The 17887-nt window shown below is 41.4% G+C and overlaps 2 protein-coding genes across 2 annotated transcripts; one reads left to right on the top strand and one right to left on the bottom strand.

Annotated features, from left to right (window-relative positions):
- Positions 1-5169: 5169 nt before the first annotated feature.
- LOC136672234 (thrombin-like enzyme leucurobin) lies at positions 5170-9535 on the bottom strand. The gene is made up of 5 exons (XM_066648218.1): positions 9409-9535; positions 8873-9068; positions 6258-6490; positions 6024-6178; positions 5170-5938 (listed from the first exon to the last, which is right to left on the bottom strand). The coding sequence occupies exons 1-5, from the start codon at positions 9482-9484 to the stop codon at positions 5789-5791; spliced, it is 810 nt and encodes a 269-aa protein (XP_066504315.1). The 5' UTR covers positions 9485-9535; the 3' UTR covers positions 5170-5788.
- Positions 9536-12459: 2924 nt separating this feature from the next.
- Positions 12460-16939, top strand: LOC136671363 (mast cell protease 1-like). Its single transcript, XM_066647038.1, has 5 exons — positions 12460-12521; positions 12975-13131; positions 16097-16341; positions 16550-16707; positions 16799-16939. The coding sequence occupies exons 1-5, from the start codon at positions 12485-12487 to the stop codon at positions 16937-16939; spliced, it is 738 nt and encodes a 245-aa protein (XP_066503135.1). The 5' UTR covers positions 12460-12484.
- The last annotated feature ends 948 nt before the right edge of the window (positions 16940-17887 follow it).

The raw sequence follows: 17887 nt of genomic DNA, 5'->3' as shown, positions 1-17887 counted from the left end.
TCAGTCTGCTGGATTTACAGAGCCTCTGGATGGGCAGGAGAACTCCCATAAAAGTGCTGATCACCAGACTGAACACCACCATTGAAGTATATTCCTGCAGAGAGTAGGCACCACTGAGGCTGGTCATAACGGCAAAGGTGATGTTCTGGATAAAAAATAACAGCAGCCTTATGGAAACGACCTGAAACACTTTTCTTTTGGCTGCACAGAGCTCCAGCTCCTCCTTCTCCCTTCCCTTCTGTACAGGACGCCTCAGCCTCTGCAGGAGGGACACGCAGCAGAACAACTTCACTGTGAGAATAATGAGGTACAAGGCCGAGTAAACCCTGTACGGCAAAAACGGGAACATGACGGAGGAGGTGAGGCCCACTCCCATCGATTACAACCAAGTCACGATGGATCTGCCCACTCTGTAACAAAGTGGCTTGTACCTCAGGAAGCTTATGGGATGTACCATGGCTACGTACTGCTCCAGACAAACGCAGCACTGGAAAAAACAGCGAGAGGAAAAACTGATGCCCATGAAAAACACCAGAGGACGGACGAAACACAGCTGCTGGCTGAAGCTGCACAAGCTGTGGAAAGGACCCAGGAAAACGAGAGTGAAAATCTCAACCAGCGCCTGGTTCAGTCAAAACACGTCAGACGCGTCCATCGCTCGGCGTAGGGGGACCATCAGGACGTTGGTGTAGATGTTCAGAGGAAGTCCCAGGAGGAAGCCGAGGACATACATGGACACCATGAAGAACGGAGATGTGGCTATTGGCCATCCACTCAGAGGAAAGGAAGAGTTTGTGTCGTTCATTTTCCCATCCTGTGAAGAGAGGACGTACAGAAGAGACGAGGAAATATAGTGAAGGACAACAAACAACTAATCAGTTCAATGTGCTTGGAGAAGAACACTAACTGCTCTGTTATATGGAGACTGGATTATCATATAGAGAAAATAAAAAGTGACATGCACCAAATATATCAGGAAAACTACAAAAAAAAAATTATTTTAATAATAATATATATATATATATATATATATATATAGTTTATATATATATAAATTATATTTAATAATATATTTTTTTTAAATAATAATTTAAAAAAGAAAAAAATGTTTTCATTAATATATAACTTGTTATCTCAATATTTGGAGAAACTATGTCATTATTTTGAGATAATATACTATTTCATTATTGTCAGAAACTAAGTCAGTAGTATATTATGTCAAAATATTGACATAGTATCTGAAAATAATGAGATAGTATCTTGAAATATGGAGATAGAAACCTAAATATTATTATTATTATATGTGGTGGAAAGGGGCTTCCACAGAAAACATACTAGACATTTATGGAAATAATTTTCAAATAATTATAATAATAATAATAATAATAATAATAATAATAATAATTAGTTATATTTATATGTTTTGCCTTTCCTAGACATTTAAGGATGGTTTATATATTTTAAATACAATACACAAAAGAAAAATAAGATACTTTAAAGGGATGAGCTTAAATACAATAAAAGAAAATGAAACACTGCTTCTATAGCAGTAAATATTCTACAAAATCAGAGTTAAAACAGAAATACAATTCTTACAAATCAGATCAAGATTTCAGCGTTCCTCACTCACTGGAGTGTGTGTGTGTGTGTGTGGTGTTTACCTTCATATACATCCTATTGCGACTCTGCTGAACTTTTATTGTAATTGTCGTGTCACATCTGTCATCGCACAGCGTTGTGTCTCATGCAAATCTAATGCACACGTCCTCATATGGAAACAAAAACATACAAAACAAAAATAATAAACCCCAATAAAGCCACACTATCCTAAAAATAACCTTTCCCTGTTTCCTAAATGCTTTCTGGATCAAATATTTATTTATTTAGTTTAGTTTAGTTTATTGTACAAACCGGATTCCAAAAAAGTTGGGACACTACTGAATGCTGAATGCAAAAACTGAATGCAATGATGTGGAGATGGCAAATGTCAATATTTTATTCGTAACTGAACATAGATGACAGATCAAAAGTTTAATCTGAGTAAATGTAACATTTTAAAGGAAAAATATGTTGATTCAAAATTTCACAGTGTCAACAAATCCCAAAAAAGTTGGGACAAGTGGCAATAAGTGGCTGGAAAAAGGAAATTGAGCATATAACGAACAGCTGGAAGACCAATTAATACTAATTAGGTCAATTGACAACATGATTGGGTATAAAAAGAGCTTCTCAGGGTGTCAGTGTCTCTCTGAAGCCAAGATGGTAAGAGGATCACCAATTCCACCATTGTTGGGCAGAAAGATAGTGCAGCGATACCAGAATGGTGTTACCCAGCGTAAAATAGCAAAGACTTTTAAGTTATCATCATCAACCGTGCATAACATCATCAAAAAATTCAGAGAATCTGGAACAATTGTAAGGGTCAAGGCCGTAAAACTCTACTGGATGCTCGTGATCTCCGGGCCCTTAAACGTCACTGCACCTCAAACAGGAACGCCACTGTCAAGGAAATAACAGAATGGGCTCAGGAATACTTACAGAAAGCACTGTCAGTGAACACAATCCACCGTGCCATCCGCCGTCGCCAGCTGAAACTCTACAGTGCAAAGAGGAAGCCATTTCTAAGCAAGCTCCACAAGCTCAGACATTTGCACTGGGCCAGGGGTCTTTTAAAATGGAGTGTGGCAAAATGGAAGACTGTTCTGTGGTCAGATGAGTCACGATTTGAAGTTCTTTATGGAACACTGGGACGCCATGTCATCCGGACCAGAGAGGACAAGGATAACACAAGTTGTTATCAGCGCTCCGTTCAGAAGCCTGCATCACTGATGGTATGGGGGGCATGAGTGCTTGTGGCATGGGCAGCTTGCATGTCTGGAAAGGCACCATTAATGCAGAGAACTATGTTCAGGTTCTAGAACAACATATGCTCCCATCTAGACATCATCTCTTTCAGGGAAGACCCTGCATTTTTCAACAAGATAATGACAGACCACATTCTGCAGCAATCACAACATCATGGCTACGTAGGAGAAGGATCCGGGGACTGAAATGGCAGCCTGCAGTCCAGATCTTTCACCTGTAGAGAACATTTGGAGCATCATAAAGAGGAAGGTGCGACAAAGAAGGCCCAAGACGATTGAACAGTTAGAGGCCTGTATTAGACATGAATGGGAGAGCATTCCTATTTCTAAACTTGAGAAACTGGTCTCCTCTGTCCCCAGACGTCTGTTGAGTGTTGTAAGAAGAAGGGGGGATGCCACACAGTGGTAAAAAATGGCCTTGTCCCAACTTTTTGGGGGATTTGTTGACGCCATGACATTTTGAAACAACATATTTTTTCCTTAAAATGATACATTCTCTCAGTTTAAACTTTTGATCTGTGATGTGTTCTATTCTGAATAAAATATTAGATGTTGGCACCTCCTCATCATTGCATTCAGTTTTTATTCACAATTTGTTTAGTTTGGAACTTTTTTGGAATCCGGTTTGTAGTTTAGATAATTTAGTGTAGTGTAGTTTAGTTAATTTAGTGTAGTTTAGTTTATTTCAGTTAGTTTAGTTTAGTTTAATTTAGTGTAGTGTAGTTTAGTTAATTTAGTTTAGTGTAGTTTAGTGTAGTTTAGTTAATTTAGTGTAGTTTAGTTAATTTAGTTTAGTTAATTTAGTGTAGTTTAGTTTAATTTACTTTAGTTAATTTACTTTAGTTAATTTAGTGTGGTTTAGTTAATTTAGTGTAGTTTATTTTAGGGTAGTTTAGTTTAATTTAGTTTAGTTAATTTACTTTAGTTAATTTAGTGTAGTTTAATTTAGTGTGGTTTAGTTTAGTTAATTTAGTTGGATCTTCGGAACAAAGGCAATGAGTGATTAATACACTGATGCCACACATCTATGGGTCTGTATTTTTCCATCAAGAGCACATTGTACAAGTGTGGCTCTGGAACTATTAAAAAAATCTGAATCAAACGTAGGTTAAAAACTGATCTGTAAAGACCCCAGGAGTATTTTAGCCACTATCTTCTCAACTCTTTTAAGCATGAATTGGTACAGAAGCAAAACTATTTCTTCTGTGGTGACATTCCGATGTATTAAATGTAAGGAATATCAAAGTGAATATCTGAATGTCATCATTTACTAAAGGCAGACTAAAGTACGTCCTCTTTTTCCCGGACACGTCCTCCCTCTCTGGGATGTGAAAAACGCATCAGAACATAAACTCTTAACAATGTCTGGGATTTCACACTTATTTCACGTCAGGTTTTGTTCCTACAGCCCCGCCCCCACACAGCCATTGGTCAAACCGCTTCCAACAACAGCCCAAACACACCCCAAGGATAATGTCAATAAACAGCTCAGTTTGACGTTACCTGATTTTCCATTTTATTGATTGAGTTTATTATTGTTTTTATATTGACATGAAGATGAAAGATTTGTTTTGTAGAAGGTGTTAAATGTAAAACAGGTTATGTTTTGCCTTCAAATTTAATTTATTTTAAGATTTAATTTAAAAAGAAAGGAGATGGTTTGTCAGAGTATACTATTAAGGATATTTATTAGTCTTGGTGAATGAGTAACTTTTAATGTATTAGTGTTAGCATAATTTTATGGATATTTAGCTCCCTCCTGTCATCACACACACACACACACATTCACATACACCCACACACACACGACCATGTTCCTATAACTCAGACCTACCTGAAGCTCCCCAGCCACAACATCCTAACCTTTATGGATGCCTGTGTATCCCCAGTGTCCTCACTTTTTAAAACCAAAATATGGTCAACCTACATTTAGGTCAGCGCTGACTGTTGTGTTGGGATTACACTTTAGTGTTGGGGCGGGACTGAGGACTAGAAAAGTCTAAACAGTGTAAGTTTCAATCTGAGTTCTATATTTACATGGTGGACACTCGTTCCTGCCTCTCACCAGAGTCTCTGTGTGTGTGTGTGTGTGTGTGTGTGCGTTTTGACTGAGTATTTAATGGCATTCTGTGCTGATTGTAAGGTACTTGTGTCTCTAAAAAGGCATTATATAATTGTAAAAATAAATAAATACATATATAGACAACACAGCAAAAAGGAAAAAATATTTAAGTTTGATTTTGGAATGATCAAAATGTTTTTATTAAGGATATTAAGATTTGTCTCAGTAATACAGTATCAGTCAAAAGTTTAGACACATCTCCTCATCAGTGATTGGTGGAGTAGAGCTAGTCACTGTATAGAGCTGTGTACCAGCCCCTACCTCTGCACAACCCCAGTTACAGTCTCAGACACATTCAGAAGAGAGTGGTTCTACAGATTAACTCTCGACGAGGCCACAGCCGTTCACTGAAAACCGTTCCAAGTGACGACCTCATGAAGCCGACTGAGAGAACGGAGAGAGTGTGTGAAGCTGTCATCAAAGCAACAGGGGGCTACTGTGAAGAGTCTAAAGTATAAAACATAGTCTGGTTCCTTTTAAACTTCTCTGTTTACTACATGATTCCATATGTGTTCCTTCATAGTTTTAATGTCTTCCACATTCATTTACAACAGAGAAAATAATGATAAAAAACAAAGAAAAAACACTGAATGAGAATGTGTCCAAAGTTTTGACTGTGGTGCTGTACATTCACATGTGGAAAATGGCTCAACACAAAGGGAACCCTCCCTGAGTGGGTGTGTCCAAACTTTTAACTGGTACTGTATACAGAAGTAAAGGCGGCGGAGACGTGTGTTTATGCTCTTAGGGAGATCTGAGATCTCTTTATTGTCACACAGTTCAGTTACATGGTATTTTACTGTCACACATGTGCAGTCTGAAAGATCCAGTTTCTGTAGAGTGGGTTACAGATGTCCATGTACAATGACAGACCTGCAGTAAGTCGTGTATCCGCACATGAAAGCACTCCATGCAGCAGATTATTCCAAACCAGGCTTCCACCAGAGTCTCCCTGTGAATGGAATAAAAGGAGGGTGAGGTTCTGGATGTTTTAAAGTCAATAAATAAAACAGATATAAAAATAGATTTAAACATACAGGATTAGTATGAACCCCAGGCCGCTGGACACAAACATGATGACCAGGGAGAGGAGGATTTGAGAAAACTCGCTGAAACCAGGTTGGTTGTGGTATCACATGACACTGAGCTACAGTAGTTTCTCCAAAGCGAAGCTGGTGTGCATCGACAACTCCTGTTAAAGAAAGAGAGGTTAGATGTTCGGTTCTGAAATCTTAGTCATTTGAAAATAGCAGAATAAATTCCACTCTTACCATTCGCATCTACAGTCATCCGGCCGTAAATACGCACGTGCTCTCCAATAGCCGGGGCTCGGCAGTTTCGGGGCGGCAGAGGGATTGTTGGCAGTTGACCACGTTGGCCAGGTTTTAGTCTCAGTAGCATGAGGTCATGTTCTTGTCCATTACAACAAAAGTGTTTATCAGCAATTCTCCACACTTGTTCATTGATGGGGTTGGGATGAGTATTCAGAACTGCCCTCATAAACCTAGCGTCATAAAAGATATAGAGTTTAGAGCACATCTGAACATTTTTGCATTTAGCATTCACTGTGTAAGATCAGGACTAAATGCTCCTATGAATTCATTCTTCCTCATCATCATCAGTGAGGGTCAGGGGCTGGTGTTGGGGATTACTTCTGATCACACACCACTCCAACTCATCCCAGAGGAACTCCATCGCTCCAGAGAACACAGTTCCACTGTTCCACACACCAGAGGAACCCCATCACTCCAGAGAACACAGTTCCACTGTTCCACACACCAGAGGAACCCCATCACTCCAGAGAACACAGTTCCACACACCAGAGGAACCCCATCACTCCAGAGAACACAGTTCCACTGTTCCACACACCAGAGGAACTCCATCACTCCAGAGAACACAGTTCCACTGTTCCACACACCAGAGGAACCCCATCACTCCAGAGAACACAGTTCCACTGTTCCACACACCAGAGGAACCCCATCACTCCAGAGAACACAGTTCCACTGTTCCACACACCAGAGGAACCCCATCACTCCAGAGAACACAGTTCCACTGTTCCACACACCAGAGGAACCCCATCACTCCAGAGAACACAGTTCCACACACCAGAGGAACCCCATCACTCCAGAGAACACAGTTCCACTGTTCCACACACCAGAGGAACCCCATCACTCCAGAGTAGACAGTTCCACACACCAGAGGAACCCCATCACTCCAGAAAACACAGTTCCACTGTTCCACACACCAGAGGAACCCCATCACTCCAGAAAACACAGTTCCACTGTTCCACACACCAGAGGAACCCCATCACTCCAGAAAACACAGTTCCACTGTTCCACACACCACAGCTGGGGTGTTTATACCCCTATCACCCTCACTTGGTTTTGGGCATGGTGAGCTTAGGCTCATGTGCAGTTGCTCCAGAGTGTCTAGTTTAATTCAATGCATTTCTATAGTGGTTATAGACAAAACAGGTGCTGCTTAAAGCAGCTGAACTCACAAAATTAGATTTTCATGTGAACGAGCCTCTACAAATGTTTTCAGATTTATTGTACATTAGGAAATTACCTCTGTAATTTAGTTAACATTTCTTTGTAATATCTTTAATCAGAATAAAGTAACTGATTCACTGAGTAAGTTTGATCAATCCTAAGGATAATAGTATTAAACTATTAATCCATATAAAATACGATGAAGTACATAAAGCAGATATAGGTCATATTTTAATCATAAATTCAGTTTATAAGTTTCCTGTACAATGTTCCTTATATAAATGTGGGAATGTTTAATATTGTATAAAAATAGGACATAATGTTATATTTTTTTAGAATATTACTTTTATTGTGTACCTATAGACCTAAAGAATTACATTTAGTCTATAGTCATATTCTGTAATTTAAATTTCTAAATGAACTCAAATCATATTCAGCTAATTTGTAGTTTAATAAAATGTATGGATGAACACTTTACCATAGCAGCATCACATAAGCCCAAGCTGTTTCTCCTCCAAGCCAATGGGGGTCGCTATCCCCAGAAATCTAGTTTAGTTCTTGCATCTGTATCTAATTAACAGCTAATTTTGTTTTGGGTATTTAAGCTCACAAACTGCATTCCAAAACCTAGACTGCAGCTGAGGTAGGACTGTCCTATGAAGTCTCCTTCTTAGTAACTCGATCACACAAATGGAACAGTGTAAAGAGGCTGCGTCGTGATGTCGGAAAGGTCTTATCTGCCTTGAAGCACTAACATGACTATGTTAAAATAAGTTGTATTTGCTTATTAGTATTATCCTGCAAGACAATACTACTAAAAAATATTAAAACTCATACTTCAACCTATAAACACTCAAACTTCATCTTTAAACCATTTCAACTGGGATTAAATCTAACATACTACTATATGCTTTCTGTGGCACTGTAACACACCAATAAGCTTTTTTCCTTGTATTTACTTTCTGGGGGGGGGGGGGGGGGGTTGGACACTTTAATCTTTGGACAATGGTAAAAATAAAAATGAGGAGGTTTTGTTGGTAGTCACACCTTGTTAGGACTACCTTAAATTTTTATGCTGAAACTTACCGATTGTTGGAGTGATATCTATGACAGTGTGAAGCAGTACATCAAGCATGTGATTGTGCTGCCTGGTGTTAGTGTTAAAAAAAGTCTAATGTGAAACAATGGCTATTGCCTTTACACTTTATCTTCCTTTCTTTCAGTATTATTTCAAATTAATGCTTAAATTATTAAAATTCTCTTGAAATGATCTTGCATCTGGGAAAGAACCATATCTCTCACAATAAATTGAGACAGGTGTCTTCAGTACGAGAAATGAGAGTGAATAAGCTACAAGACTGAAAGTAGAAGACACTATGAAATGATGTTCTTACCAGGCATTACAATGAGCAGCAGTGATGACCCAGTCTGGAGTGATTAAAGATGCTCCACAGACCAGATCGAAACTGAAGAAATCCAATTTTGTCAAAACCACATGATGCTGACCATGATCTGGAGGTGCATTGCCTCCTAGCTGTGGTTGCTGAGGATCCACGTAAATTCTCTTATCAACGTCCCCCAGTGCTGCACCTGAACAGAGAACCATAGGTAATTAAACTTAATATTTCGATGCTTAAATAATTTTCTTTGGTGCTTTTTATATTCAACATCACGTAAAGGACATTTCACAGATTCAGCAGAAAAACAAAAAAAGAATAAAAAATACAAACAAAACACTAGCCATGTCCTTTAGGATTTAAATATAACTTTGCATTTGTGTCTCTAAAGGTGTATAAAACTCATTTCAAAAATGAAAAGAGACATGTTTTTTTTGACAGGAATTAAATGAAACAGGTCAGTTTTCGTCAATGTTTTGGAAGTCCGTCCAGGAGTGATCCAAGAACACATTTAGTGTAAAGCAGCGACTCACCTGCCACCAGCCACAGAAAGAGACTCTTCATAAACGTCTTCATTGTGGTGTTCCTCCCCAATGCAGCGAGCCTCATTCTGAGAGCTTTAAAACCCTACTGTCACCTGACAACCTGCCAACCCCCGACCAATCAGATCCTCACAGCGGGAAACCAACTGTTCAAGGAGAACGCTTTGAATGAACGTGAAGATAATAAAATAAGTGTGTGATAATCCCATGTGTCTCGTCCCACACTTGACCCAGCTGCTCTAAGACTCCCTTCAGGGTTTAATTATTAATAGTTAAATGGAAAAGCTGCAATTTTACTGTAACTGTTGACAAAGGCAAGGAGGTTTCATCCAGACATTAAACATTGTGTTAAAGGGTAAAATGATTGCAGATATTCAAAGAAAATTCAAATGTCTAGAACAATTTTGAACCGACCCTGGTACTAATGCAGAGTTATGTGAGACTTTGATAACTGAAGGATGCTTATCTAAGAAATGCCCTTTTAGACAAAAACTGTAGATTTTTTCCAGGTTGCAAATGTTGCAGCTGTCAACATCATGGTGTCAACATCACTGTATTCATTTGTATAAAAATTTGTGACCCTCTGTACCTCACACAAATGTCACTGATTCTTAGCTGCCAAACAAAGACAGTGACCTCGTGTCCCACAGACACCACAACGTTAGAAATGTTGGCTTCCTGGAATCTATCGACTTGTGTAATCAACAGTGTATTAATCAACTCTCTGAGCTTAGGCCAAGGATTAGAAAATCGTACCACGGTCATCACACATCTCCACTATGAGTTTGAATTGTATTTTTGTCCCTGTTCAAGTCACCCCTGCCCTCTTTTCCCAGTAACTAATAATCAGCTGGGTCTTGTGTACTGTAGTGTTCTTGGCGTTGAGAGGAGGGTGAACAGGCACGTGAGGGTTACACTCCACATAAAGTTACATACATTTGTAATTACAAACTATACACACTATGTTTATTATTCTTGGTATTCAAATACCTGTTAACATAGTTCTGTATTTGCCCATGGGTTTTTAAACAGCAGTTTACATTTTTTTAATTGGAGTTGCCACAAAAAGCTTTTTAAACCCCGGAAGACAATGAAGTTGGTTTTAAACTCTGAGCCGAAATGAATATCTGAAAGCTGGGATTCTGTAGTTTTAGGTTTTGTTTGCATTGTTAGTTTCAGTTGTGGCTATTATTACAGTCACACAGCTCCCAGATCCTGGATTTGGGTTTAAACCTTATCTCGGGTCACTGTGAGTGAGGAGTGTGTGTTCTGTGTCTATGTGGGTTTCCTCTGGGAGCTCTGCTTTCCGAGTGAGTGAGTGAGTTTTAACTTATTGTCAAATATATTACATTAAAAATGTAAACAAAAACTTTACGTCTGAAATTTTATTCAGTGTTTCTTAGTTTTACATTTGGGTATGACATCTAAAGAGGCTCAAAGGTCTGGCATTTCTCTTATTTTAACAGAATAAAAAGTTTTAGGTCGCTTTGTCAGAGTCAGACACAAACCTTACAAGCCCCAGTTCTACATCTAACAGTTTAGTGCTCAGTAAAACTTTATTAACATTCAAATTAAACAGAGCTCTATCTCAAGGGTTCTGACCGTAACCAGCGAGCTAACCGTCACTTTTCTCACCAAGGTTTTTATATCAGACGTAAATCTACATTCACAAAGACCTCGTCTGATACCTGCAGCAACTGAAGTTGTTTATGTAAATGAGTCTTTTTGATAAAGTTATGATCCACTGAAGAGGTTAGTTTAGATAAGCTGCCACGTGCCATCGTTACTGTTGTAAGTCAGAGATGATTTGAATGAACTGAACGATAAAGGACAATGGCACTCTCAAAGTGAACGGTTTCTAAAGGTTTTATGGCTCATGGTTTCAACTTTGAAAAGGTCACTCTGTCTTGCATTTCTTAACAGCACTCGAATGGATCTATTTTTTTAAATGTTCTTTAAATGCTTCTGTAGCCTCACTCCAAATATTGTACCCAACATTTCACAAGAAAGGATTCATGAATATTCCAGTGTATATTTATGAGAATATAAATACATTTTAGACCATTTTTCCCTAAAAACATAAAGCTGTTCACAGGAGTTTCACTGACCACAGGGTTCTTTATTAAAGGACAAAATGAACACTTGAACAGTCTTTTGTGATTAAAGTGTCCTTTCTACATCAATCTGAAGAACCCCTTCATGATGCAATGTGCTGTAGGTGTTTTTTTAGAGAAGGGTTCTACGTGGCACCAAAAGTGGTTCCTCTATATTATAATGTCAAGTTTGTTACAGTAGAGGAACCATTTTTGGTGCTGTATAGAACCATCTATAGCACATTCACCATCAATATTACACCACCTTCATGAAGCAAAGAGCCCTTTAATCATGCAGAAGGACACAACAGGTACTCAGATGGCTGGCATTTACTCTCCACAGGTGTGAGTGTGTGAGTGACTGGGTGAGTGTGTGATAATCTGCCCTGTGTGTTCTAGCATGTCCAGTAATTCTGGGTAGGTTCCTGACCCAATACCACTCTCATCAGGATGGAGTTCTTATAGAAGATGAATGCATGAATGAGTGAATGCAGAATCATTAGTTCCCATTTTTTAAAAATAAAGTTTAGGGTTTATATGGTATAAGACACGCAGCGTGGAGCCCACATTTCCTTATGAAAGGGGCTATATAAGTGTAACTTTATTATTATTATCTCATTTGTTTACTAATGTTTCCTATAAATGTGTATGTTTATACATTATAAATGTGTACAGATAAACACATGACTTAGCTTGACAATAAAAGTTAAACTAATTAACTAAAAATGTTGATAATACAGACCCTGTTAATATTAAGGTCCTAAGGATGAATGCATCATTTAGAGCGATGGTAGAGTAATGCTTCAATACTGATTCCTATGAGCAAATCACACACTGAGTTCTCTGAATGTGTGTTGGGACGTGCCTGAAGCCGATTGGTTGTTAGAAGATGAGCAGATAGTGGGAGCATAAGAATAACGTGGATCAGGGCTGGAGTGGTCAGACTGAATACAGTGAGGAAGACTACAGTGAAGATGCTGCAGGGTGCTTTATTTCTCCTGGCTGTTGCAGGTGAGGTACATTCATTATCAAGGTGTTAAATATCTATTACATTTTAGACATTTTTTTAATTTAGAGAATAATATAAAAACAGGCAAAATAACGTAGATAGTTTTATTAGAACTAAGGGCAAGATTCACTCCATTTTTCATTATTTTGCACTTTTCCATGGTGTAGTTTACAGAGCTGAAAAACAAAAGAACATTGTCAAATATCACTTCTTATCAGTTCATAATTAACATGAGTAAATTAATTAATAAATTAATGAGTAAACTCAAGGTGGGGTTAGACCCCTCTGGCCCACACCAATGCTAAGAATAATGACGTCAGGTTCATGTGCACCTGCTCTAGAGCATCTCATTTTCTTAAGTCCGTTTAAAGTTATGTAAAAGTGTTCCCTTTCATTCCTGTCCCTGTGGTTAATGTGATAGTGTTTAAGGTGCATGAGAATGTCCTCTGTATCAGGTGGTGTCCTGGGGGCCCCTATGAAGAGGACAGAGAGTAAGCCCACTGAGGGTTTACACCACGTGCTGCTGGCTCTTCCAGGTGATGATCACGGACACTGTGGAGGAGCTCTGATCAGCCCTGAATGGATCCTCACTTCTGCTCTTTGCAATTTAACGTAAGTGACTCTGGCAACTTCTGTATCCATTCAGTGTGTGCTTCCACAACTGCTGTGGGGACAGTGTATTTTGAAGTCATTTTGCACTTGTCTGGTTTCATCAGAGAGTCTCTCAATTACGATATCCTCCCTCTCCAATTAAAATCCTGTATCTTTGTGTTTGTGTCTGTTTAGTTACTGCATCATTTGAACACAACTGCTGTCCTTCACACTGTGTGTAAACCTCCTGTTGAATGAAATAACAGAAATGTTCCAAAATTATTTTGAATAAAGTATTTCTATATTGACTTCCACTGAAAGTTAAGAAATTTTTTCCTACTCCTGTAAAGTTACCGTTTTGGAGAGAATGGGGCAGCATGGAGGCGCAGCGGGTGGTGTTTCTGTCACACTGCTCCAGGTTCCTGGGCTTGTGACTGTCTGTGAGGAGTGTGGTGTGTTCTCCCTGTGTCTGCGTGGGTTTCCTCCGGGTGACTGTCTGTGAGGAGTGTGGTGTGTTCTCCCTGTGTCTGCGTGGGTTTCCTCCGGGTGACTGTCTGTGAGGAGTGTGGTGTGTTCTCTCTGTGTCTGCGTGGGTTTCCTCCAGGTGACTGTCTGTGAGGAGTGTGGTGTGTTCTCCCTGTGTCTGCGTGGGTTTCCTCCGGGTGATTGTCTGTGAGGAGTGTGGTGTGTTCTCCCTGTGTCTGCGTGGGTTTCCCCCGGGTGACTCTCTGTGAGGAGTGTGGTGTGTTCTCCCTGTGTCTGCGTGGGTTTCCTCTGGGTGACTGTCTGTGAGGAGTGTGGTGTGTTCTCCCTGTGTCTGCGTGGGTTTCCTCCGGGTGACTGTCTGTGAGGAGTGTGGTGTGTTCTCTCTGTGTCTGCGTGGGTTTCCTCCGGGTGACTGTCTGTGAGGAGTGTGGTGTGTTCTCTCTGTGTCTGCGTGGGTTTCCTCTGGGTGACTGTCTGTGAGGAGTGTGGTGTGTTCTCTCTGTGTCTGCGTGGGTTTCCTCTGGGTGACTGTCTGTGAGGAGTGTGGTGTGTTCTCTCTGTGTCTGCGTGGGTTTCCTCTGGGTGACTGTCTGTGAGGAGTGTGGTGTGTTCTCTCTGTGTCTGCGTGGGTTTCCTCCGGGTGACTGTCTGTGAGGAGTGTGGTGTGTTCTCTCTGTGTCTGCGTGGGTTTCCTCCGGGTGACTGTCTGTGAGGAGTGTGGTGTGTTCTCCCTGTGTCTGCGTGGGTTTCCTCTGGGTGACTGTCTGTGAGGAGTGTGGTGTGTTCTCTCTGTGTCTGCGTGGATTTCCTCCGGGTGACTGTCTGTGAGGAGTGTGGTGTGTTCTCCCTGTGTCTGCGTGGGTTTCCTCCGGGTGACTGTCTGTGAGGAGTGTAGTGTGTTCTCCCTGTGTCTGCGTGGGTTTCCTCTGGGTGACTGTCTGTGAGGAGTGTGGTGTGTTCTCCCTGTGTCTGCGTGGGTTTCCTCCGGGTGACTGTCTGTGAGGAGTGTGGTGTGTTCTCCCTGTGTCTGCGTGGGTTTCCTCCGGGTGACTGTCTGTGAGGAGTGTGGTGTGTTCTCCCTGTGTCTGCGTGGGTTTCCTCCGGGTGACTGTCTGTGAGGAGTGTGGTGTGTTCTCCCTGTGTCTGCGTGGGTTTCCTCCGGGTGACTGTCTGTGAGGAGTGTGGTGTGTTCACCCTGTGTCTGCGTGGGTTTCCTCCGGGTGACTGTCTGAGGAGTGTGGTGTGTTCTCCCTGTGTCTGTGTGGGTTTCCTCCGGGTGACTGTCTGTGAGGAGTGTGGTGTGTTCTCTCTGTGTCTGTGTGGGTTTCCTCCGGGTGACTGTCTGTGAGGAGTGTGGTGTGTTCTCCCTGTGTCTGCGTGGGTTTCCTCTGGGTGACTGTCTGTGAGGAGTGTGGTGTGTTCTCTCTGTGTCTGCGTGGATTTCCTCTGGGTGACTGTCTGTGAGGAGTGTGGTGTGTTCTCTCTGTGTCTGCGTGGATTTCCTCCGGGTGACTGTCTGTGAGGAGTGTAGTGTGTTCTCCCTGTGTCTGCGTGGGTTTCCTCTGGGTGACTGTCTGTGAGGAGTGTGGTGTGTTCTCCCTGTGTCTGCGTGGGTTTCCTCCGGGTGACTGTCTGTGAGGAGTGTGGTGTGTTCTCCCTGTGTCTGCGTGGGTTTCCTCCGGGTGACTGTCTGTGAGGAGTGTGGTGTGTTCTCCCTGTGTCTGCGTGGGTTTCCTCCGGGTGACTGTCTGTGAGGAGTGTGGTGTGTTCTCCCTGTGTCTGCGTGGGTTTCCTCCGGGTGACTGTCTGTGAGGAGTGTGGTGTGTTCACCCTGTGTCTGCGTGGGTTTCCTCCGGGTGACTGTCTGAGGAGTGTGGTGTGTTCTCCCTGTGTCTGTGTGGGTTTCCTCCGGGTGACTGTCTGTGAGGAGTGTGGTGTGTTCTCTCTGTGTCTGTGTGGGTTTCCTCCTGGTGACTGTCTGTGAGGAGTGTGGTGTGTTTTCCCTGTGTCTGCGTGGGTTTCCTCTGGGTGAGTGTCTGTGAGGAGTGTGTTGTGCTCTCTCTGTGTCTGCGTGGGTTTCCTCCGGGTGACTGTCTGTGAGGAGTGTGTTGTGCTCTCTCTGTGTCTGCGTGGGTTTCCTCCGGGTGAGTGTCTGTGAGGAGTGTGTTGTGCTCTCTCTGTGTCTGCGTGGGTTTCCTCCCAAAACACACATTGGTAGGTGGATTGTCCTGGGGTTGTGGGTTCGATCTCCACCTCAGGTCACTGTCTGTGAGGGGTTTTGTGGGTTCTCCCTGTGTGTGCGTGAATGAATGAGTGAATAAACACATGAACAATCAGTTAAAAACTGAGACCAAAGCATCAATAAATGAAAGCAGATGTGAGCTGACAGCCACATGAACTGCGTGGTTGTAATGTTATGGCTGATCGGCGTGTACAGTGTGTAATGGAGTATGAGATTCGTGGTGATGTGTTTTTCATTATCACTTTCTCTTGTCGTCAGGAACATAGAGGTAATTTTGGGCCACCATCCGAACCTGAGAGGAGAGAGGAGGAAGATTTTAGAAAAAATGGTTTTCAGTGATGGCAAAATCGTCCACAACCTCATGCTGCTGAAGGTGGAGAAAAAAGCACAGGACAAGTTCACCACTGTCCCACTGCCTCCGGAGAAGATCTGCAAAGCCCCCGCCGCAGCATCAGTGATCAGGTTCTTTGGGTGGATTAATGGAAAATATGATTTTGCTAAAGGTCAGTTTGTGGCAGTGTCAGCTGCAGTGCCAGTGATTAGGAGCAGATAGCAGTCACAGTAATTTGCTTGTAGTTAAAAAAATATTGGAGGAAAGTTTATATTTATAGCTCCTCATCGGTCCTCGTCTCTGAGAAACTGTTTAGTTTTATTGTGCCACAGGGTGAGTATCACATTTCCAGATTACAAACACACTCTGTGATTTTACAGACACATCTACGGCAGAGAAGCTACAGACAGGAGAGCTCTCCATCTCGAAGTGTACGCCCATTCCTGAAAGAGAAAAACAGCCGTTACCAGTGGAGCTGCGACACGATAAACACAAACTCCTGTGTGCTCAACACCCTCCTGGTGTGGATGACTGTGAGGTTCGCCTGCCCTTTTTCTCAGAAAACACATTGTCACATAAACAGTGAAGGAATAAGCCTAACAAAGCATCTTTTATTCTCTCCCCTTTAGCTCTTCGCTGGAACATCTATGCTTCACAGCGGAGTCCTGTATGGGGTCCTGGTAAACTATGACTTAAACTGTAAGAAACAAGTGGAATTCATGGACATCTGTGGTTACAGAGATTGGATTAAAAGTGTATCCACAGTGTAAGAGTGGTGTGAGTTAAAATAAAGAGGTCTCAGATCTCCCTAAGAGCATCAACACACTGTTGTCCTGTCTCTTCATTCTCAGGTTTAAAAATCTAGAAAATGGAATTCCACATATTACTATTCACTGTCAGAATAACTGTACCCTCAAGGAAACATATGCTGTACCTTTAATTAGGGAACATAACAGAGATATAACACTGTGTAAATGTTGCTGGGTTCACCAATGCGAACGATGTCACTCCAAACACAGCCCCAGAAACACACACAAACGGAGCATGTTCCTGTTTTATTTCCTATTATTTATTTATATGAAATGGTGTAAATGACCGTGTCCAGCTCCACTGGGGGATAACGCTGTGTGTGAAGCTCTGAGCTCTTTCCTGAACTGACCCTCCACACGCCCACGGATCACGTCACGGTTCACACTGAAGAACCTACTCTTCTTTGGTACCAGCTGGGAACAGACTTTTCTGGTTCCTGAACTGGTTTATGTCGCTGGAAATGTGCCCAATAGTTCCATATTTAGTTCAGGAACTGGAACTCTGGTTCCTCGTTGGTGGAAAAGCACTAATAGCAGAAAAGTTTTTTATAGAGTTTAAAGAGTTTATAGATCAGTCCAAAAAGGACATATCTCAGTGCAATATACATCATTCACCATCTAAAATAAACATGTGACCTATGAGCCCTCAGACGGCACTGCATGAGAAACTTTCATTTTACTGTGATAAACTGTCACTGAACATTTATCAAAAAATAATTCTAAACATGTTTATATTTACAAAACCCAAGTTTTACAGTCATTGGAAGTCACTTCTTTGAGATTTTGTTGTTAAATAAATCCTAGAGGATTAGCACATCACAAATGGAATTATGAAAAAATTACATTTGGGAGAAGGACCACATCCAAACTCCTCTCCACCATTACAACCCCTGTAAAACCCCTCCTCCC

Source organism: Hoplias malabaricus, chromosome 16 (assembly GCF_029633855.1).
Source record: "Hoplias malabaricus isolate fHopMal1 chromosome 16, fHopMal1.hap1, whole genome shotgun sequence".
Classification (NCBI taxonomy): Eukaryota; Metazoa; Chordata; class Actinopteri; order Characiformes; family Erythrinidae; genus Hoplias; species Hoplias malabaricus.
This window is presented reverse-complemented; position numbering and strand designations above follow the sequence as displayed.